General features: G+C 42.1%; 1 protein-coding gene across 1 annotated transcript in view; it reads right to left on the bottom strand.

Annotated features, from left to right (window-relative positions):
* Nucleotides 1-17186, bottom strand: part of LOC123766700 (osmotic avoidance abnormal protein 3) — a gene marked incomplete in the record, with an annotated part of 181017 nt that overhangs the window by 40192 nt on the left and 123639 nt on the right. Inside the window, 2 exon segments of the mRNA XM_069307699.1 lie at nt 1806-2042; nt 13717-13825. Of these exon segments, the coding sequence (XP_069163800.1) occupies nt 1806-2042; nt 13717-13825 (346 nt within the window).

The following is a 17186-nucleotide window of genomic DNA, read 5'->3' as shown; positions in this document are numbered from 1 at the left end:
ACTCCATCTGGGCCAGCTGCTTTGTTCTTACTGAGCTCCTTGAGCATATTTTCCACTTCATCTCTAGACACCTCTATCCGCTCTATGTTGTGCTCTGGAATTCCCATTGTGTCTGGTTCTCTGAAGATTTCATTTTGTACAAACACACTTTGGAACTTTTCATTTAATGTTTCACACATTTCCTTTTCATTTTCCGTGAATCTGTTTCCCATTTTCAACCTCTGGATATTATCCTTTACCTGCAATTTGTTGTTTATGAATTTGTAGAATAGGCCCGGTTCTGTTTTACATTTATCTGCTATCCCCTTTTCAAAATTTCTTTCTGCCTCTCTCCTTACTGCCGTATAGTTGTTTCTCGCATCTTTGTATCGCTGGTATGTTTGAGGGTTTGGTCTCTTCCTATACTGATTCCATTTTTGTGTCTTTTGGTCTCTTGCCCTCTCACAATTTCTGTCGAACCAATCCTGTTTTCTGGCCCTGCACCTCTGTTTTGGTATGAATGTTTGTGTGCCTTCCTCGTATATTTTTAAAAATTTGGCATACATTTCATTTACTTCCCTGCCTAGCAACAATTCTGTCCAATTACACTCATTAAAAAAATTTTGAAGTTCCCCATAGTGTCCTCTCCTTAAATCGAGTTTATCAACTGTTTCAATGTCCCCATTTTCTTCTAGATGATATCTTAAAGCATAATCAATGTCTAACAGGACGTGATCACTCTTTCCCAAGGGAGGAAGGTACTGGATGTCAAATATTTCTTCTTCTTTCCTGGTGAATACTAGATCCAGTACTGATGGTACATCTCCTTCCCTCATTCTTGTGGCCTGCTTTATTTGTTGATACAAGAATGTCTCCAGAATGAGGTTCACAAATCTGCATGTCCAAAAGTCCTCCGTTCTTGCTTCATAGGCCTCCCAGTCTATTGCTTTAAAGTTGAAGTCACCCAGTATCAACAGTCGTGATTTATCTTTATCTGCTTGTGCAATAATATCTCTCATGACCATTATGAGGCCCTCTCGTTTGTCATCTAGTTCTTCCTTTGTCCATGTGTTGCTTGCTGGTGGGCTGTAGGCATTTAAAACTATGAGCTTATCATCCTGATTCCAGACCTGCAATGCCATTATGTCAATATCTCGAGGGTTTTCAAATATTAACTCTCTTACCTTCAGGTGTTCTTTCACCAGTACAGCCACTCCTCCTCCCTTCCTAGTTTTCCTGTCACGTCTCCAAACTGAATAGCCTCTTGGGAATATAACTTCATTTATTATATTTCCTTCAAGTTTCGTCTCTGATAATGCGACAATATCTGGGACCCTAAGCTGGATTATATCTTGCAACTGTGTGTGTGTCTGTGTGTCTGTGTCTGTCTATCTGTCTATGTCTGTGTCTCTGTCTGTCTGTCTTGGAAGGAATTTATTGCAACGTGGTAGCTAAAAGCTCTATATCTAAAGAAGCAAAAACTCATATAAAAATAGCATGTAGCATGACAACTATAATAGTACATATCTAAACAAATTTTCACAAATAAAACCTGCATTTAGTCATGCATTTTCATCAGTTACATTCTTACAAATGCATTTGATATGCTAAAATAATAACCTCAGTACCAAGCCACAGTAGCAGCATTGGTTTGTTTAGAAAGTGATGGATCACGAAGAGAGTTTCGGTCCATTGATTGTGCAGAAACTGATGGATCATGCAGAGAGGTTTGGATCGTGAAGACAGTGTTGGATCGTGCAGACAGTGCTTGAGAGCTGGTAAGGGAGGTGCAGGAGGCCCAAAGGACATGGTGCTGTTCCACCTACCTAACCAACCATTACTTATCACTCCTGCTTCCCCTCCTCCGCCTCCTCCTCCTCCTCCTCCTCCTCCACTTGAGGAGGCGGAGGAATAGTTTGAGCCCCAGGATGAATTGTAGGAGCCTGATCCTTGGGAGTTGTTGAAGGAGGAGCTGAGATTGAGGGTGTTCCCCCACATGCTTTGACCCATGCTCAAGTTGAGGGCATTGTTGTTTGTGCTGTTCTTCTTGGTGATGGATTTGCCTGGGGAAAGTGAGGACCATCTTAAGACTTGCTGGTTTAGGGTGCCTTGTGTGTTGAATATTCTGGCATGCTACAGTTACCACACATATGGCCATCACCTCTACCCAGGAACCCATTACTTCTCAACCATACAATTGTGACTAATATATGCCTATTTCTGAGGGAAGCACTTTGAGGCTCACTGAAGGGAGCCTCAAGGGGTTATCATTGATTTAGTGCAATACTACTAGTTGCCAGCAGTCGTGGAGTTATATTGGCCTACCAGTGTGGGAAATTCCCACATCAAATATAAAACTCCAATGTAACAACCATAAAACGCTGTTAATTTACATTATTTAAAATAGCTAATAAGTACATTAGTTAGTCATAAAAGGATTACAGAAAATGGGGTAACGTATCCTGGGTCGACTACAAGTTATTCTCAAACGTTTCTGGCTAATTTAATATAAAATCTACCAGTTTCAGAGTTCATAATCCAATAAAATTAATTATCTCAATTAATTATATACTCAATAACGATACGAGATTACACATAACCCTCCTTACTCTTCTCGATAAATTTGGCACCTCAATATGCCAACTCTAATTTAATTATTACCAACTCTAATTTACAAAAAAGCCTCCAGATTTTTAGCTCCTGCTATTGCATTGCTCTACAACAAGTCACTTGAATTCCAAACCTTTCCAGATATTCTAAAAAAAGTGAGAGTAACCTCAGTCCATAAATGTGGTCATCTCACTGAAGTCAACAATTTCAGACCTATATCAATTCTGCCAAACTTGTCAAAAATATTTAAAAAACTAATCTACAAGCAGCTTTACTCTTTAATGATACAGGTCTATAATTAAGGGGGTCTTCCCTACTGCCACTTTTGTAGATTGGAACTATGTTAGCCTGTTTCCACACGTCTGCTACGACTCCTGTACACAGGGATGCCTGAAAGATCAGGTGAAGTGGAATGCTGAGCTCAGATGCACATTCTCTCAGAACCCATGGTGAAACTCCATCTGGGCCAACTGCTTTATTCTTACTTAGCTCCTTTAGCATATTTTCCACTTCATCTCTAGACACCTCTATAACACAATATACTTAGCTCTTGCCAATATGGCTTCAGACCCCAAAAAAAAGCCCTAATGATGCACTTATTAGTATGATTATCTTGATACATGCAGCTCTTGATAAAAATGAGTTCCCTGTTGGTTTATTTGTTGACCTATGTAAGGCTTTTGACACTGTCAACCACCAAAACTTTCTTCTTAAATTACATCATTACGGAGTCAGAGGTCACTCCCTCCAATACCTTCGACAGGGCTCCAGTATGTTTCTGTGAATAATTCTATTTCTCCCACCCTACCCATCAATATTGGTATTCCAAAGGGCAGCATACTTGGCCCTCTCCTTTTTCTCATCTACATTAATGACCTTCCAAATGCCTCTCAACACCTCAAACCTCAAACAACACCTCAAACCAAACATCTTATTTGCTGATGAAACAACCTTCATCTTCTCCAGTCCTGACCCTCTTGCCCTAAATGTCACAGTGAATGCTAAACTTAATAAAGTCCATCTGTGGCTAACTGCTAATAAACTCACTCTTAATATTGACAAAACTTTCTATATTTTATTTGGTAATAAATTCTCAAATCAAATTAATCTAAGAATAAACAATATCCAGATCAGTAACAAAGTATATGGTAAATTCTTAGGTGTTCTCATCGATAACAAGCTGAATTTCCAGGGACACATTCTAAATACAGGTATAGCAAAAAAAAAGTTTCTAAAACTGTCAGCATTCTTTCTAAGATCAGATATTATGTACCTCGCCCTGCGCTGGTGACGCTCTATTACCATCTCATCTATCCTTATCTCAACTATGGTATTTGTGCTTGGGGTTCTACTACCCAAAATCATTTACGTCCTCTAATTCCTCAACACAAAGCTGCTATTAGGACAATATCCAACTCTGGCCCCCAGACATCACTCGGTACCCCTACTCAAATCTCTGAATATGTTAAATATTAAGTCACTGCACATCCTCTCATGTGTATTATATATTATATATATTATATATATTACATATATATATATATATATATATATATATATATATATATATGTCGTACCTAGTAGCCAGAACGCACTTCTCAGCCTACTATGCAAGGCCGAATTTGCCTAATAAGCCAAGTTTTCCTGAATTAATATATTTTCTCTAATTTTTTTCTTATGAAATAATAAAGCTACCCATTTCATTATGTATGAGGTCAATTTTTTTTTATTGGAGTTAAAATTAACGCAGATATATGACCAAACGTAACCAACCCTACCTAACCTAAACTAACCTATCTTTATAGGTTAGGTTCGGTTAGGTAGCCGAAAAAGGTAGGTTAGGTTAGGTTAGGTAGGTTAGGTAGACGAAAAACAATTAATTCATGAAAACTTGGCTTATTAGGCAAATTCGGCCTTGCATAGTAGGCTGAGAAGTGCGTTCTGGCTACTAGGTACGACATATATATATATATATATATATATATATATATATATATATATATATATATATATATATATATATATATATATATATATATATATATATATATATATATATATATATATATATATATATATATATATATATATATATATATATATATATATATATATATATATATATATAATGCTGAACTGTAATGCCAATCCTGACCTCAAAAGCTTCATTGAAGGTTGTAACAGAACCCATGACCACCACACCAGAAACAAATAACGTTTTGATATTCCAAGACTTAATCAAACTAGAAATGCTCTACAAATCAAGGGACCCAGAATGTGGAATGACCTTCCCAATCATGTTAAAGACTGTACCTCTCTCAACCAGTTTAAGATAAAAACTAAATCATTTACATCCTCTAATTTCTCAACAAAAGCTGCTATTAGAACAACATCTATCTCTGGCCCCAGACAGCACTCTGTACCCTTATTAATATCTTTGAATATGTTAGATATTAAGTAACTGCACATCCTCTCATGTGTACTCTATATATTTAAAACTCTGAACTGTAATGTCAATCCTAACCGTAAAAGCTTCCAAGAAGGGAACCCAAGAACCCATGGGCACCACACCAGAAACAAATACCTAATACACATTCAATGGTCCACCGAACCCCGACAGGGTTTTCCAGGGCCCATAAGGTAATAACTACGGGAAGCCTGGGCAAGGTGTTGCTAACCTGTTAAAACCTAATATTGTACTAACAAAGGGGTAGAGGACAACACTGAAAATCCCTGCGACGTGTACAATCACAGGAGCCTAGCAGAGGGCCACCAAACACTACCAGTGGAACTATAGCCACACTAGGCAGACCCCCACAGGCAAATGAAAATAAAAAAAACAAAAGAAAAACCCTGCAAAAGTACACCGTCCCCAGAGGCAACAGGAACCGGTCGCCGCGTAGGTGGCAGGTCGTGCAACACCTTGACGCCCTAACTAGCACAATACCAGTCCCTACCCAAGGCCAAACAAGGGCCCAAAGCCCCAGCTAGACCCAAAGGTGAGGCAAATGCCAAGCAGCAAGAACTTCTACAGGAAAGATTCCCGAACGCCCCTGGGAAGATAACCCTGTCACGCAGGGGCAGAACTCGCAAGGCGCTTAGGGAAGGAAGCCCTTAAGCAGATGCAGCCCCGGTACTGATGAGGAACACCTGGCCACCGCACTGCACAACACATGGCAGTGAACGCCACGAAAGGCAAACATCGCCTAGGAAAGTGAGGGCAGAGAAGAGTCTGTCCCGGTTGACATTAGCTTACGAACTGATGCTAGGCAGCAGGCGCGGTAAGGTCCAGGGCTCCCCCTCCCCCTCTTGGGGTGGGGAGAGCTGCGTGGACAATTGGCACGGTAGTAAAGTGTGATGTTTGCATGTTTCCTTGGGATTGTAGCGAGTTTCTACCTCTCTGTTTGGTTTTCTGTTTTAGTTTTTTACCATGTGGGATTTGTTTTGTCATGCCTACCTTTCTGGGTGCCTGACCCCCGTCGATGGCAGATAAGGAAAACCCCAACCACAAGAGGGCTTTCCAGTGCCATTGCTCCCTGAAACCTCTCTGAAGGGGCCAGGTTCTGGCGCTGGTCCCTGGTAGGTCTGAACTCCTTAGCTAATGTCCCGGTCCAATATAACATACATTAGCCCGATAATCTCCAGGGAGCCTCCGGGGCTCATCCAGAAAATGGCATTTCATTACATTCAATAATGGTTTTTTCCAGACTTCCCTACCCTATTGCGGCTAAAATATGCGACCTACGATTGTTTTGTTATTTTTTCTGTGATCAGGGAACAAAAATGAACACTTGTATAAGACGAAAGAATTTTTTGGATTTTTTTTTTTGTTGCGCCTGTGGGTGTTGAATCCATTTGGGCCCCTAGCGGTTTGAGGGTTAACATGCTAAATATGATAAAATCAGTTTTTGCCCGAAATGCTATGTATGCTAGTGGCTATACTAGAATATAAATTTAACATCATTTCTATGTTCTCTGTTAACCCCCAATGTACCTACTTGTATATAAATATATAAATAAGTAAATAAATAAATAAATGAACAAATAAATAAATAAATATACACTCACTCCACACATTCTCATGTGCTATTTATATGTACAAAACCTTGTTCCTAAATGCTAATCTTGATCTGAAACTTTTCCTTAATAGGTGTAATAGAACCCATGAGCACCACACCAGAAATAAACATCTCTTTGATATCCCCCGGAGTCGGACTAAATCTGTGCAAACACTCCATGCAAATAAAAGGGCCCAGTCTTTGGAACTCACTCCCTGATGAATTAAAACAATGTTCAACCCATCTCCTGTTCAAAAGTAAAACCAAAAAACCAGCATTGAATATAATGAAATGCCATTTTCTGGGTGAGACCCGAAGGCTTCCCAGAGCTATCCAGGATGATATGCATGTATTAGACCCTGGCATCAGTCAAGCGAATGGCATTCTTGGCCTACTGGTGATCACGAGCCAGAACCCTGGCCCCCTCATTGAGGCACGAGGAGCAATTATGGCCTAGAGAAACCCCTTGTGGTTGGACCCATTTTATGTCTGTCATTGACCGGGTCAAGCTCCCAGAAAGGTAGGCGCCCCAAAACAAACCCAATCTGGCGAAAATATTGCTACTGAAAGCTTAACTATTGGACAGAACTCACCATACGAAAAACGAGCAAACGACATGATGTCACTGTACTCCTATCTGCACAGCTCCCCCCTCCCTGGGAGGGGGAAGGGGGAGCACCAGACCCCCGCGCCGGCTATCCAACCCATTAGTTCCGAGGCTGGATGTAGTAAAAAAAACACGAAAACTGCCAACCAGAGAGAGGGAGGGTTGCCAGGGAGCCGGCAGGCTCCCAAAAGATAAAAACAAAAGGCACTTACCCAGGAGGCAGTCGCCACTCGCTCCTCAACTCGAAGTCAAGACAACTGGCTGCAACCGCCGACCCAATGCGACACATGCCTGACTAGGGCTAAGAACATTGACAAGGTAGCGAGCAGCCAGGACCCTGTACGACCTCCAAAATCCCTGTGCTCGAATGTCAGCCCAAGACATGTTACTGAAGATGGCAGCCAAAGCAGCAAACTTACGAATGTCATGGGCACGAGGATTAACCGCAGGCTGGCTGGACCGAATAACCCTGCGGACGACCTGGTAGACCCGAGACCTGGAACAGGGAAGAAGGGAAACCTGGTCAACCCAAAGCGCATCCCCAGCCACATAGGCTGTGGTGCGCAGGAACAGCAAAGAGCCACAACTGAACACAACACATGATGTACCCATAGCCAACGAAGCATCAACAACCCAAGGACCCCCTCCGGTAACCAGCAGTCTCATTCTTCGCCAGAAAAGAAGGAGATGGCTGCAAACAAATAAACCTACCACCAGGACCAAAATAGCAGAAACCCCCTGCACCGGAGGAGAGCATGAAGCTCCCCAACCTGACCCCCAGAGGCCAATGCCAACAGGAAAAGTGCCTTTGCAAAACAATCTTGAACCGAAAGGGCCACAACAAACTGAGGAGAAGATAGAAAAACAGAGCACTCGGTCTAACAACCAGGACGGCACATAAGCAGATCGATGAAACAAAGCATGAGACAGCTTGCGGTATGGAGCAGAAGTCACATCCACCCTGAACGCAAGCTGAACCAGCTCCTCCAGCGTTGCACAATACGAGGGGGCAGTATTCGGCATAAGATGATGGTCCTGAAACAACCAAGAAAGGAAAGAAAAGACATCCCGATCCGAAACAAAAAAGAACTGACAAAGGGACAAAAAGTAATGAAAGGACAGCCAGGAAACTTTATACTGCCACAGAGACGAAGCACGTTAGTGGAACACCATTAACGAAGTCACCTGCTCACCATAAAAATGGCGATAGACCCGTGTCAGAAAGACCAGACGTGAAGACTTGAGAAGATCGAACCAGCTACGAAACAGCCTGGCCCGATCTGCTGAAAGAGGTGGAGCCGCGGGAAGACCCCCAGGTTCAGACACTGAGCAAGCAGTGCCCGAAACCAAGGCTGGGCTGACCACCAAAGGGCCAACAGGACTACTCTCCCTTGGTAAGTCTCCAAGCGAGCTAGGACATGGAGTAACAGCGGAACCGGGAGAAAAGAGCTACAGGTAACCCCACCTTGACCTGTCCTGCCTGAAGGCACTGACCCCGATGGCCTTGCAGTCGGAGACATATACTGGGAGATGCCTCGACCAAGCTAACACGAATCGGTCTACCTCCTGAAGCCCGTACGTCCGGCAGAGCCAACTGAATGAGTTGGCGTCAACCATCCATTCCGTGGACAGGGGAATGAACCGAGACAGGCTGTCTGCCAAGACGCTGGGCACACCCTGAATGTGAATTGCCAGGAAAGCCAAACTCCATGAATTCAACAGATGAGTCACCCGAAGCAACCAACCCTAAAGAGCCAAGGATCGCATTGAACCCCCATGGATCAGGTAATAAACCACTGGGGAGCAATCTGAATGGAGCTGGATCGATGATCCATGAGTGACCCAAACCCTCCAGAGCGACATCCACACGGCCGTGAATTCCCTCACCATGCTGTGGGCACAACAGTAGGATGGACCCCACCCCCCCTGGCCGCTGGCCTGGTGAGCACTGGTCACAAAGCCCCAGTCAAGAGACGACACGTCCATGAACTCATAGAGCAAGGGCTCGGGTAGGTGCCAAGGCACTGAACCCCGAAAAACTCGAAGAGGTAGCCAGCGACGCAGCAGTTGACATAAGGCACCCAGCGGTCGCGAGAGAGGCGGAAAGGATGTTCCCAAAGGAGCCAGAACAGCCGACGAAGCCAAACCCGGCCTGGTGGATACACCATCACAGCAATGTTCAGACTCCCATAAGCAACCCTTGAGCAACCGCCGCGTGACCCGGGAGTCCCCAGAAACAGGCAAAAGCGGGACTGCAGCCGCAGCAGTGCCACCGGAGGGAGGACAAGGAAGCAGTCTGAGATTCCCCCACAAAACCCAGCCAAGACCGAACCTGAGAGGGAACCAGATGGGACTTCCTCCAGTTTATCAGGAACCTGAGCCCCGCGAGCTGGGAAAGAACCAAATCCCTGGCGAGTAGACACACGGACTGGCTGGGAGCCCTTACCAGCCAGGTAGGCCAGAACCTGAACCCCTAAGAGACACAGACGGACCACAGACGGGTAAGGCGTGTGAATACGCGAGGTGCCAGATTCAAGCTGAATGGAAGGCAACGAAAGTGGTAAGCCTGACGCCTCACAACAAAACTGAGCCAGTTCCTGAACCCCGGATGAATCGGGATGTGCCAATACGCATCTCGGAGGTCCAGAGACACCATCCAAGCACCCGGCTCCAAAAGAAGCCAGACCTGGACAGAGAAGTCATTCGAAAGGAGGGGCAATAGACCCAGGGGTTCAGATGGGACAAGCCGGCGCCCGGGATCGAACCCGGGACCACAGGATCATGCGCCCAGTGTTCTGTCCGCTCAGCCACTGGCTCCAAAAGTAAAATGGTGCCTATTAATCTTGTCTAAATTACCAATCAAACTGTCAATGCAATCAGAGCTACTAATGTACTTTAATATACCTACTAATCTCTCCCATCTCATTTTTCTTTTTTCTTGCAATGTATCTGTTATCATTTTATTAATTCTGCTTGACTTTACCTACTTAAAATTATCTATTAGATTAAAGACCTGCCCGAAACGCTGCGTGTACTAGTGGCTTTACAAGATTGTAAATACCATGCTATGTATCCTCACAAACCCAATGTACCTACTTGTATATAAATAAATAAAATAAAATAGAACAATAACAAATTCTGTTTTCAGACAACACACAGCCCTCCCTGTTTAAATCCTTAAACATGCTAAACATAATCTCACTCCACACATTCTCGTGTACCATTTACATATACAAAACCTTATTCCTAGATGCAAATCCTGATCTGAAACTCTTCCTAGACAGATACAATAGAACTCATTATCACCACACCAGAAATAAATACGTGTATCTCTTTGATATCCCTAGAGTCAAATTAAATCTGTGTAAACTCTCTATGAAAATAAAGGGAAAATAAAGAGTCTATGCAACTCACTCCCTAACGAATTAAAAAGCTGTCCAATCTACACTTATTCAAAAGTAAAATAAAAAAGTCCTTAATTTCATCCTCATAAGTTTCCTACCTAGTGTTTCAACTCGCATTGTATCTTGTGCTACCCACTCCTCCAAAATATGTGCTTAAGCCATACAACTTCACCACTGTATTCACTGCCATCATCTTATAGCATGGTTGTTATGGTGAATGCAAATTTTATTACAATGTACCTTAGAAATAATCCTCAAATTATGCTACAATGTACCTGTTGATAATCTTCAAATTTCACTGTAATGTACCTATTAATTTTCTAAAAGTTTTCTTACAATGTACTTATTAACATTTTTCAATTTTGCTATAAATTACCTACTTAAATGTATTTGTTAGATTAAGGACCTGCCCGAAATGCTATGCATGCTACTGGCTTTACAAGAATGTAAAATCATCAATGCTATGTACTCTCATTACCTAATATATCTTTTTGTATATATATAAATAAAATAAAATAAAATAAAATAAAATAAAATAAAATAAAACAAAATAAAATAAAATAATGCATTTTTATTGCATACAAGAAAAAAAAGACACTGATGCAAAGGCTTCCTGAAGGCATCACCTGTTGCAACGAATCCCTCGCCACAACGAACTGGGGTTGGTCCCAAACAGAGAAAAAGGGCACTTACCAGGGAAGAGACAGCACCGCAGGTATGAGGATGAAGATGAAAGCTTTCAGCAATGACACATGACCCACTGCAACACAAGGCCACTGAGGGCTAGGGACTTTCATGAGATACCTGGCCGCCAAGACCCTGTTTGATCGCCAAAACCCCCGCACCCGAGCGGCCAAGTGATATCAGGAAGTATACCGCATCAGAGCAGCATATTTCTTGACATCACAGGCATTAGGGTAGACCGCAGGTTGGCTAGCTTTTATGATGCTGTGGACAACCTGAGAAATACGAGCCCTACAAAAGGGACCCAGGGAAACTGAATCAACCAACAAGGAGCTCATCAAAGTAGAACCAGTGGCCGAAGGTAGTGACGTAAATCCACAACCGGACAAAGCACATGATGCACCCCTGGCTGAACCAACCACACATCCTTTACCAAAGGACCCCTCCTGAAACTGACTGACTCATTCTTCGCCAGAAAAGAGGGAGCCGGCTGCATCCCGAACAAAAAGCCCTCTAGGGCCAAACAAACAAAACCCGAGGCGCTGAAGAAGTGCATGATGATCCCCCCCCCCCCCCCTGACAGCCGGAAGCCAAAGAGAACAAAAACAATGCCTTCCAAAAACAATCCCGGACTAAAAGGGCCACCATAAATTGAGCAGAAGAAAGAAAAGAAAGAACCCTACCAAGTGACCACACAGGGTCAGGTAGCAAATGCCAGAGGTGAAACAAAGCACAAGAAAGCTTGCAAAATGGGCCAGAAGAGGTATCCACCCTGAAAGTAAGTTGGAGTAACTATGCCAAGAAATGACAGTATTTGGCATACGATGCCAATCTGAAAACAGCCAGGAAAGAAAGGACAAAACAACCTGCTTGAAGACCGAAGAGCAACAATGTAGGGACAGAAAATGGTGGAAGCAATGCCAAGTGACTTCATTCTGTTGCCGAGAAGATGACGGCAAGTGGGACCCAATTAAACCAGCCACCTGATCACCAGGTGGCTGACAAGCAGCACCTGAAACCAAGACTGGGCCAGCCAGCAAGGAGCCACTCTCCCATTGTAAGACTCCAGACTCCCAGCACTCGGAACAACAGCTGGACCAGGGGAAAGAGATAAAGAAACTCCATCTCAATCAGTCCAGCCAAAAGGTATCCACCATGAGGCCTCACAGTCGGGTAACAGTGTTGCATAAAGAGGCAGATGTTAAGACCACACTGATGCAAAAAGAGGTCGATATCCAGGCGCCCAAACATCTGGCACAGCCAGAGGAAGGAATCAGTGTCGATAATCCATTCTGTGGAGAGGGTATGGAACAGGGACAGACCGTCAACCAGAATGTTGGACACTCCCTGGACGTGAATGGCATGGAGATGCAAGCCCCGAGAACTCAGCAGACGAGCCACTCAAAGCGACCAGCTCCAAAGAGACAGGGAATGCATGGACAATGAGTTCATTGTCCATTGTCCCCTCCCGTTTGAGACAATGAACCATTGAGGGAACAATCTGAATGGAGCCAGATCACAAAGCCCAGAGGAAGTCGAACTCTCTGCAGCACTTGCCACATGGCTGCAAACTCCAGAACCATAGTGTTCGCTTGACAAAGGCAGGGATGCCAATGACCCTTGCTGGCCTGGTGAGTGCTGGTCATAAAGCTAGCCAGGATTATGTCACATGGTCACAAAATTTTGGTGATTTGTTTTCATTGTATGGGGGAGTTCTTTTTGGCAATTTTGAGGCTGTGAGATCATTTTAACCATGCAGTAGTCTATTTTGTTTTGCTTAACTTTCTGGGTGCCTTCCCCCATGGTGGCAATTATGGTTAACTTTAAATGTAAGGTGTTTATTTTATTTTATTTTATTTTATTGATTGATTTGTATATACAAGGTAAATTGGATTTGCGGGAGCACATAACATTGGTGTTTTTACATCCATGCAAAGCCTCTAACATGCAGAGCATTTCGGGCAGGTCCTTAATATAACAGTTAAGCCACTGCTCCATGGGGGGGCCAGGTTCTGGCTCATGGTCCCCAGTAGGCCAATAGAACTCCACAACTGATGGCAGCTAGTAGTATGGCACTATATCAGTGATAATAGCTTCAGGGAGTCTCCTGGGCTCACCCTGAAATTGGCGTTTCATTACATTCAATGGTGGTTTTTTCCTCCCCATACTTATCGAGAGAAGATTAACACCTTCACCTCGGTTGCAGTTTGTGCAGTGCAAAATATATAAAAAATCAACTAAGAAACATCAAACATTGATATACACACACAAAAAAATATTTAAACCCTACCAAATTTTCGGCCCTCAAACAACCAAGCCTCACTATGACACACACACGCGCAACACAATGAACACAGCTCAACCAGACGCTTACCTAACATATTACTGTCCTCTTGAAACTTCACCAGAAGCTCGTTCGCTCTCTTTTTGGGCTTGAAGTAGGTGCCAGCAATGTCCTCCTCCTCACTCTTCTGGAGTTTCTGCTGAGGGCATTAATGTTTTAATGTTAGGCATTACAGTGACCCTAGGGGGCAGAGCACAGGGATAGAACACCTTTGACTGATGCTACATGAGTGAATAAATTGAGGAGGAAGCATACAGTACTAGTAAATCTCGCCTACAGAAAATATTATTGCAGGTAGAGCATTATTTAGTGTCAATATGCACTGATAATCCCAACAGAGAAAGTCTTATATAAAGCAACTTCCCATTGTTGGAGACAGAATTTATTATCTCTGCTCTTGAATGAGACTGGAAAAACAAGTGTAAAACTACCTTGCATATCTTCTGGACCCCTAGCAAACATGAATAGTCTGTTACTTGATTTCAAACAGGCATTTACCCAAACTGTTAACATCTTATCTCCCAACAGAATAACAGTTGTCATTACAACAACGTAAACTGCAAAATAATTATTCCGTTAACAAGAAGAGTCGATTTTCAGTGAAGGAATAATCTTCTTGAGATCTCCAGCCTCTAACACTCCATCCCATGATATTACTCTCAAATATACTTATCAAGTTAATTTACATCATTTGGTTTCCACATTATAACAAACCCCAAGGTCTTACACTGCAGTTCTTAATTGACAATCTTCGATTTTGTATATCTATCTTTCTCTTGCTCTATCTTTTTATCTCTTTTTCTTTCTCTGTAACAAACACTATCATGCAAATATCCAAGCCGTTACAGTTACTGAAAAAGGGGTAACAATTTTCCATGATGGAAATACAATAATTATGAAGCTAAACAGTACATAATTGTCATGAAGAGAGACTTGTATGTGTGGGATTATCAACACACCTATAGTTATCATTAATCTGGACATTATCATAAAGCAACTTACAGTATTCATATTATTGTTACAGCTATTTTTATTATCATTAAATATTAACATTATGAATATCAGATTTATTAGTATGTATTGATTAATGTTAAATATAAATGTGATTTTGAAATATTTGCTTTATATACTGAGAAGAATGAGGCAGCTAATGTAACAACACTTTTATAACAAAAACTTTTGTTATAAAAGTTTCTAAAAGTACTCTCCATGGATATGAGAAAGTAGAATTTTAAAGATAACTACAAAGACACACACACAACAGGTGCTACAATAGCCTTACCAGTAATGGTGCAAGGCCCTGTGATAAATAACACAGGCATGCAACAATTGGTTCCGTTCACCACAACACCATCGAGCCATGTGGTAAGGGTATTTAAATAACACTTAAGGAAAACTGCAAGTCATAACTATAGCTTGCTTGCATGGGTCTGCTCTTTAAATATCAACACCATAACCCTGAATTTTGTGGGTTTAAGGGCAAGTTGATCTTGAAACTACATATTACCAACATTGTAGTAAAGGATCACTTTCATTATAGTAAGGAAGAATGGTGTTACAGAAGAGGGTGAACACACCAAGAAGGTGTGGCTTGAGAGACAAATGCTGTCGAGATTGAAAGAGCTGCCCCGCATGTTTGATAATGCAACCCAACAACCTTTAACCCTCGTCCATCTAGAGAGGTTCTGGCCTCACACAAGTCAGTCTTGCGCAGTTGCTTTGTGCAATTTGAGTCACTCTGCATTCTCCATGTGTTACCACACTACATGCAACTCATCAATCATGGCCTTTTACAACTTACACCTGCTATGTGCCTCTGTTAGAGTGAGATCTTCCCGTGTGCCAGTTGAGATCACCTGCCATATGCACCTGTCTCTGTTATCCTTCCTGTTGTGTGCACCTGTCACATGCATCCTCAGATGTTGATGAAGACACCTGTGTTGTGTGACGAAGCCAGCTTGTGCACACCACCAGGTACACAGGTGCACACACAAAAATAGCTACATCATACACCATATTGCCTCCTCACCAGCTGCTGTTCTACCTAATATCTCTCAAACAGCTGAACAAAAATCTCCTCTCAGCTGATAACAAACTACTTCTGATATCTACTAGATGATAGCAAACCTCATATCATATTTACAACATGACAGCAAACCTCATATCATATCTACAGTAATAACTGATATTGCAAATTTCATCTCAAGTCTGAACTGTGTAGCAAGCCTCATCTCATATCTAACAACTGATAGCAAACCTCATATCATATCTAACAGTTGTAGGAAACCTCACATCATACCAAACAGGTGTAGGAAGCTTCATGTCATATCTAATAGCTGAGAGTACAAACCTCATATCGTATCTACCAGCTGTAGGAAACCCCTTATGTTAGATCTAATAGCTGATTAAATGTTACCTAAATAGATTAGGTAACATCTGATCTGAATAGGTTACCTGATTAGATTAGATGAACCATGTTATATCTAATTAGCTAAAAGTGCAAAATTCATCCCGTGTCTACCAGTTGTAGCAACCCTATCTCATATCTAAGAACCTATAGCAAAGCCTATTATCATATCAACAAGCCAATAGCAAAAACTTTCCTTGATGGTGAGAAGATAACGCACCTTAACACTAAGAAACATGTAAAGAGCTGTGCATAACAAGACATTAAGAAGTGTGCTGAATTATAAACACCAAAGAACAGTTACATTCACCATGATGATAAAAAGATATCAATAAACTTTTTGAAAATTTCAAGATATTATTATTAAGCCCTGAAGTAGAATTGTATGTTTGGTGTAAGGGCATGAGATTGATAGCCGTACCCCTAGAGTACGAACTCACGAAATCCATCCTTACTTGAATATAATACAACTATGTACTTTAAACCAGGGATGTAGAACCAATCTATATTTATAAACACTTCAAGCACGAGAATGACCACGTGGGACCGGTACCATATTTTTAAATTGGCGGGACTCAAGAAACAAAGTGTGTGCATTACATTTATTTAAACACAAGAAAAGGGATAATACACTAACAAGGAAAAATCACACTCACCAGATTAACGATTACAGTTCCAGACACTCGGATATAAATGGAGATCAATAACCTCACACAGTGAGGTGAGTACCTCATGAGCGCACACACACCACAATCTGTGTGTGTGGAGTCTCAGCCCTCTCTGTCTCCTGGCGTGTAGGGACGCTCCTATCATGAAAACTCGCGGGAAAACTTTACACACAGAATCATACTCATTTACTAATATATACTCTCAAACACAAATGAAATATAAAAATTAACACAAATAAAACAAAGTGGTATTTTAACTAGGAGAAACATTTACATTAACAACCACAAAAGCTAAACTTTATACCAGTCATTACATTGGTGCAGCCTTGAGAAGGGAATCGTTTAATTTCCCTCAAGCAATCGTAACTTGTTAAGTCCCCAAGATGAGAAAGTCTTAAGTGTTTCATGAATACAACTTCTGTTTT

Source organism: Procambarus clarkii, chromosome 60 (assembly GCF_040958095.1).
Source record: "Procambarus clarkii isolate CNS0578487 chromosome 60, FALCON_Pclarkii_2.0, whole genome shotgun sequence".
NCBI classification, from domain to species: Eukaryota; Metazoa; Arthropoda; class Malacostraca; order Decapoda; family Cambaridae; genus Procambarus; species Procambarus clarkii.
This window is presented reverse-complemented; position numbering and strand designations above follow the sequence as displayed.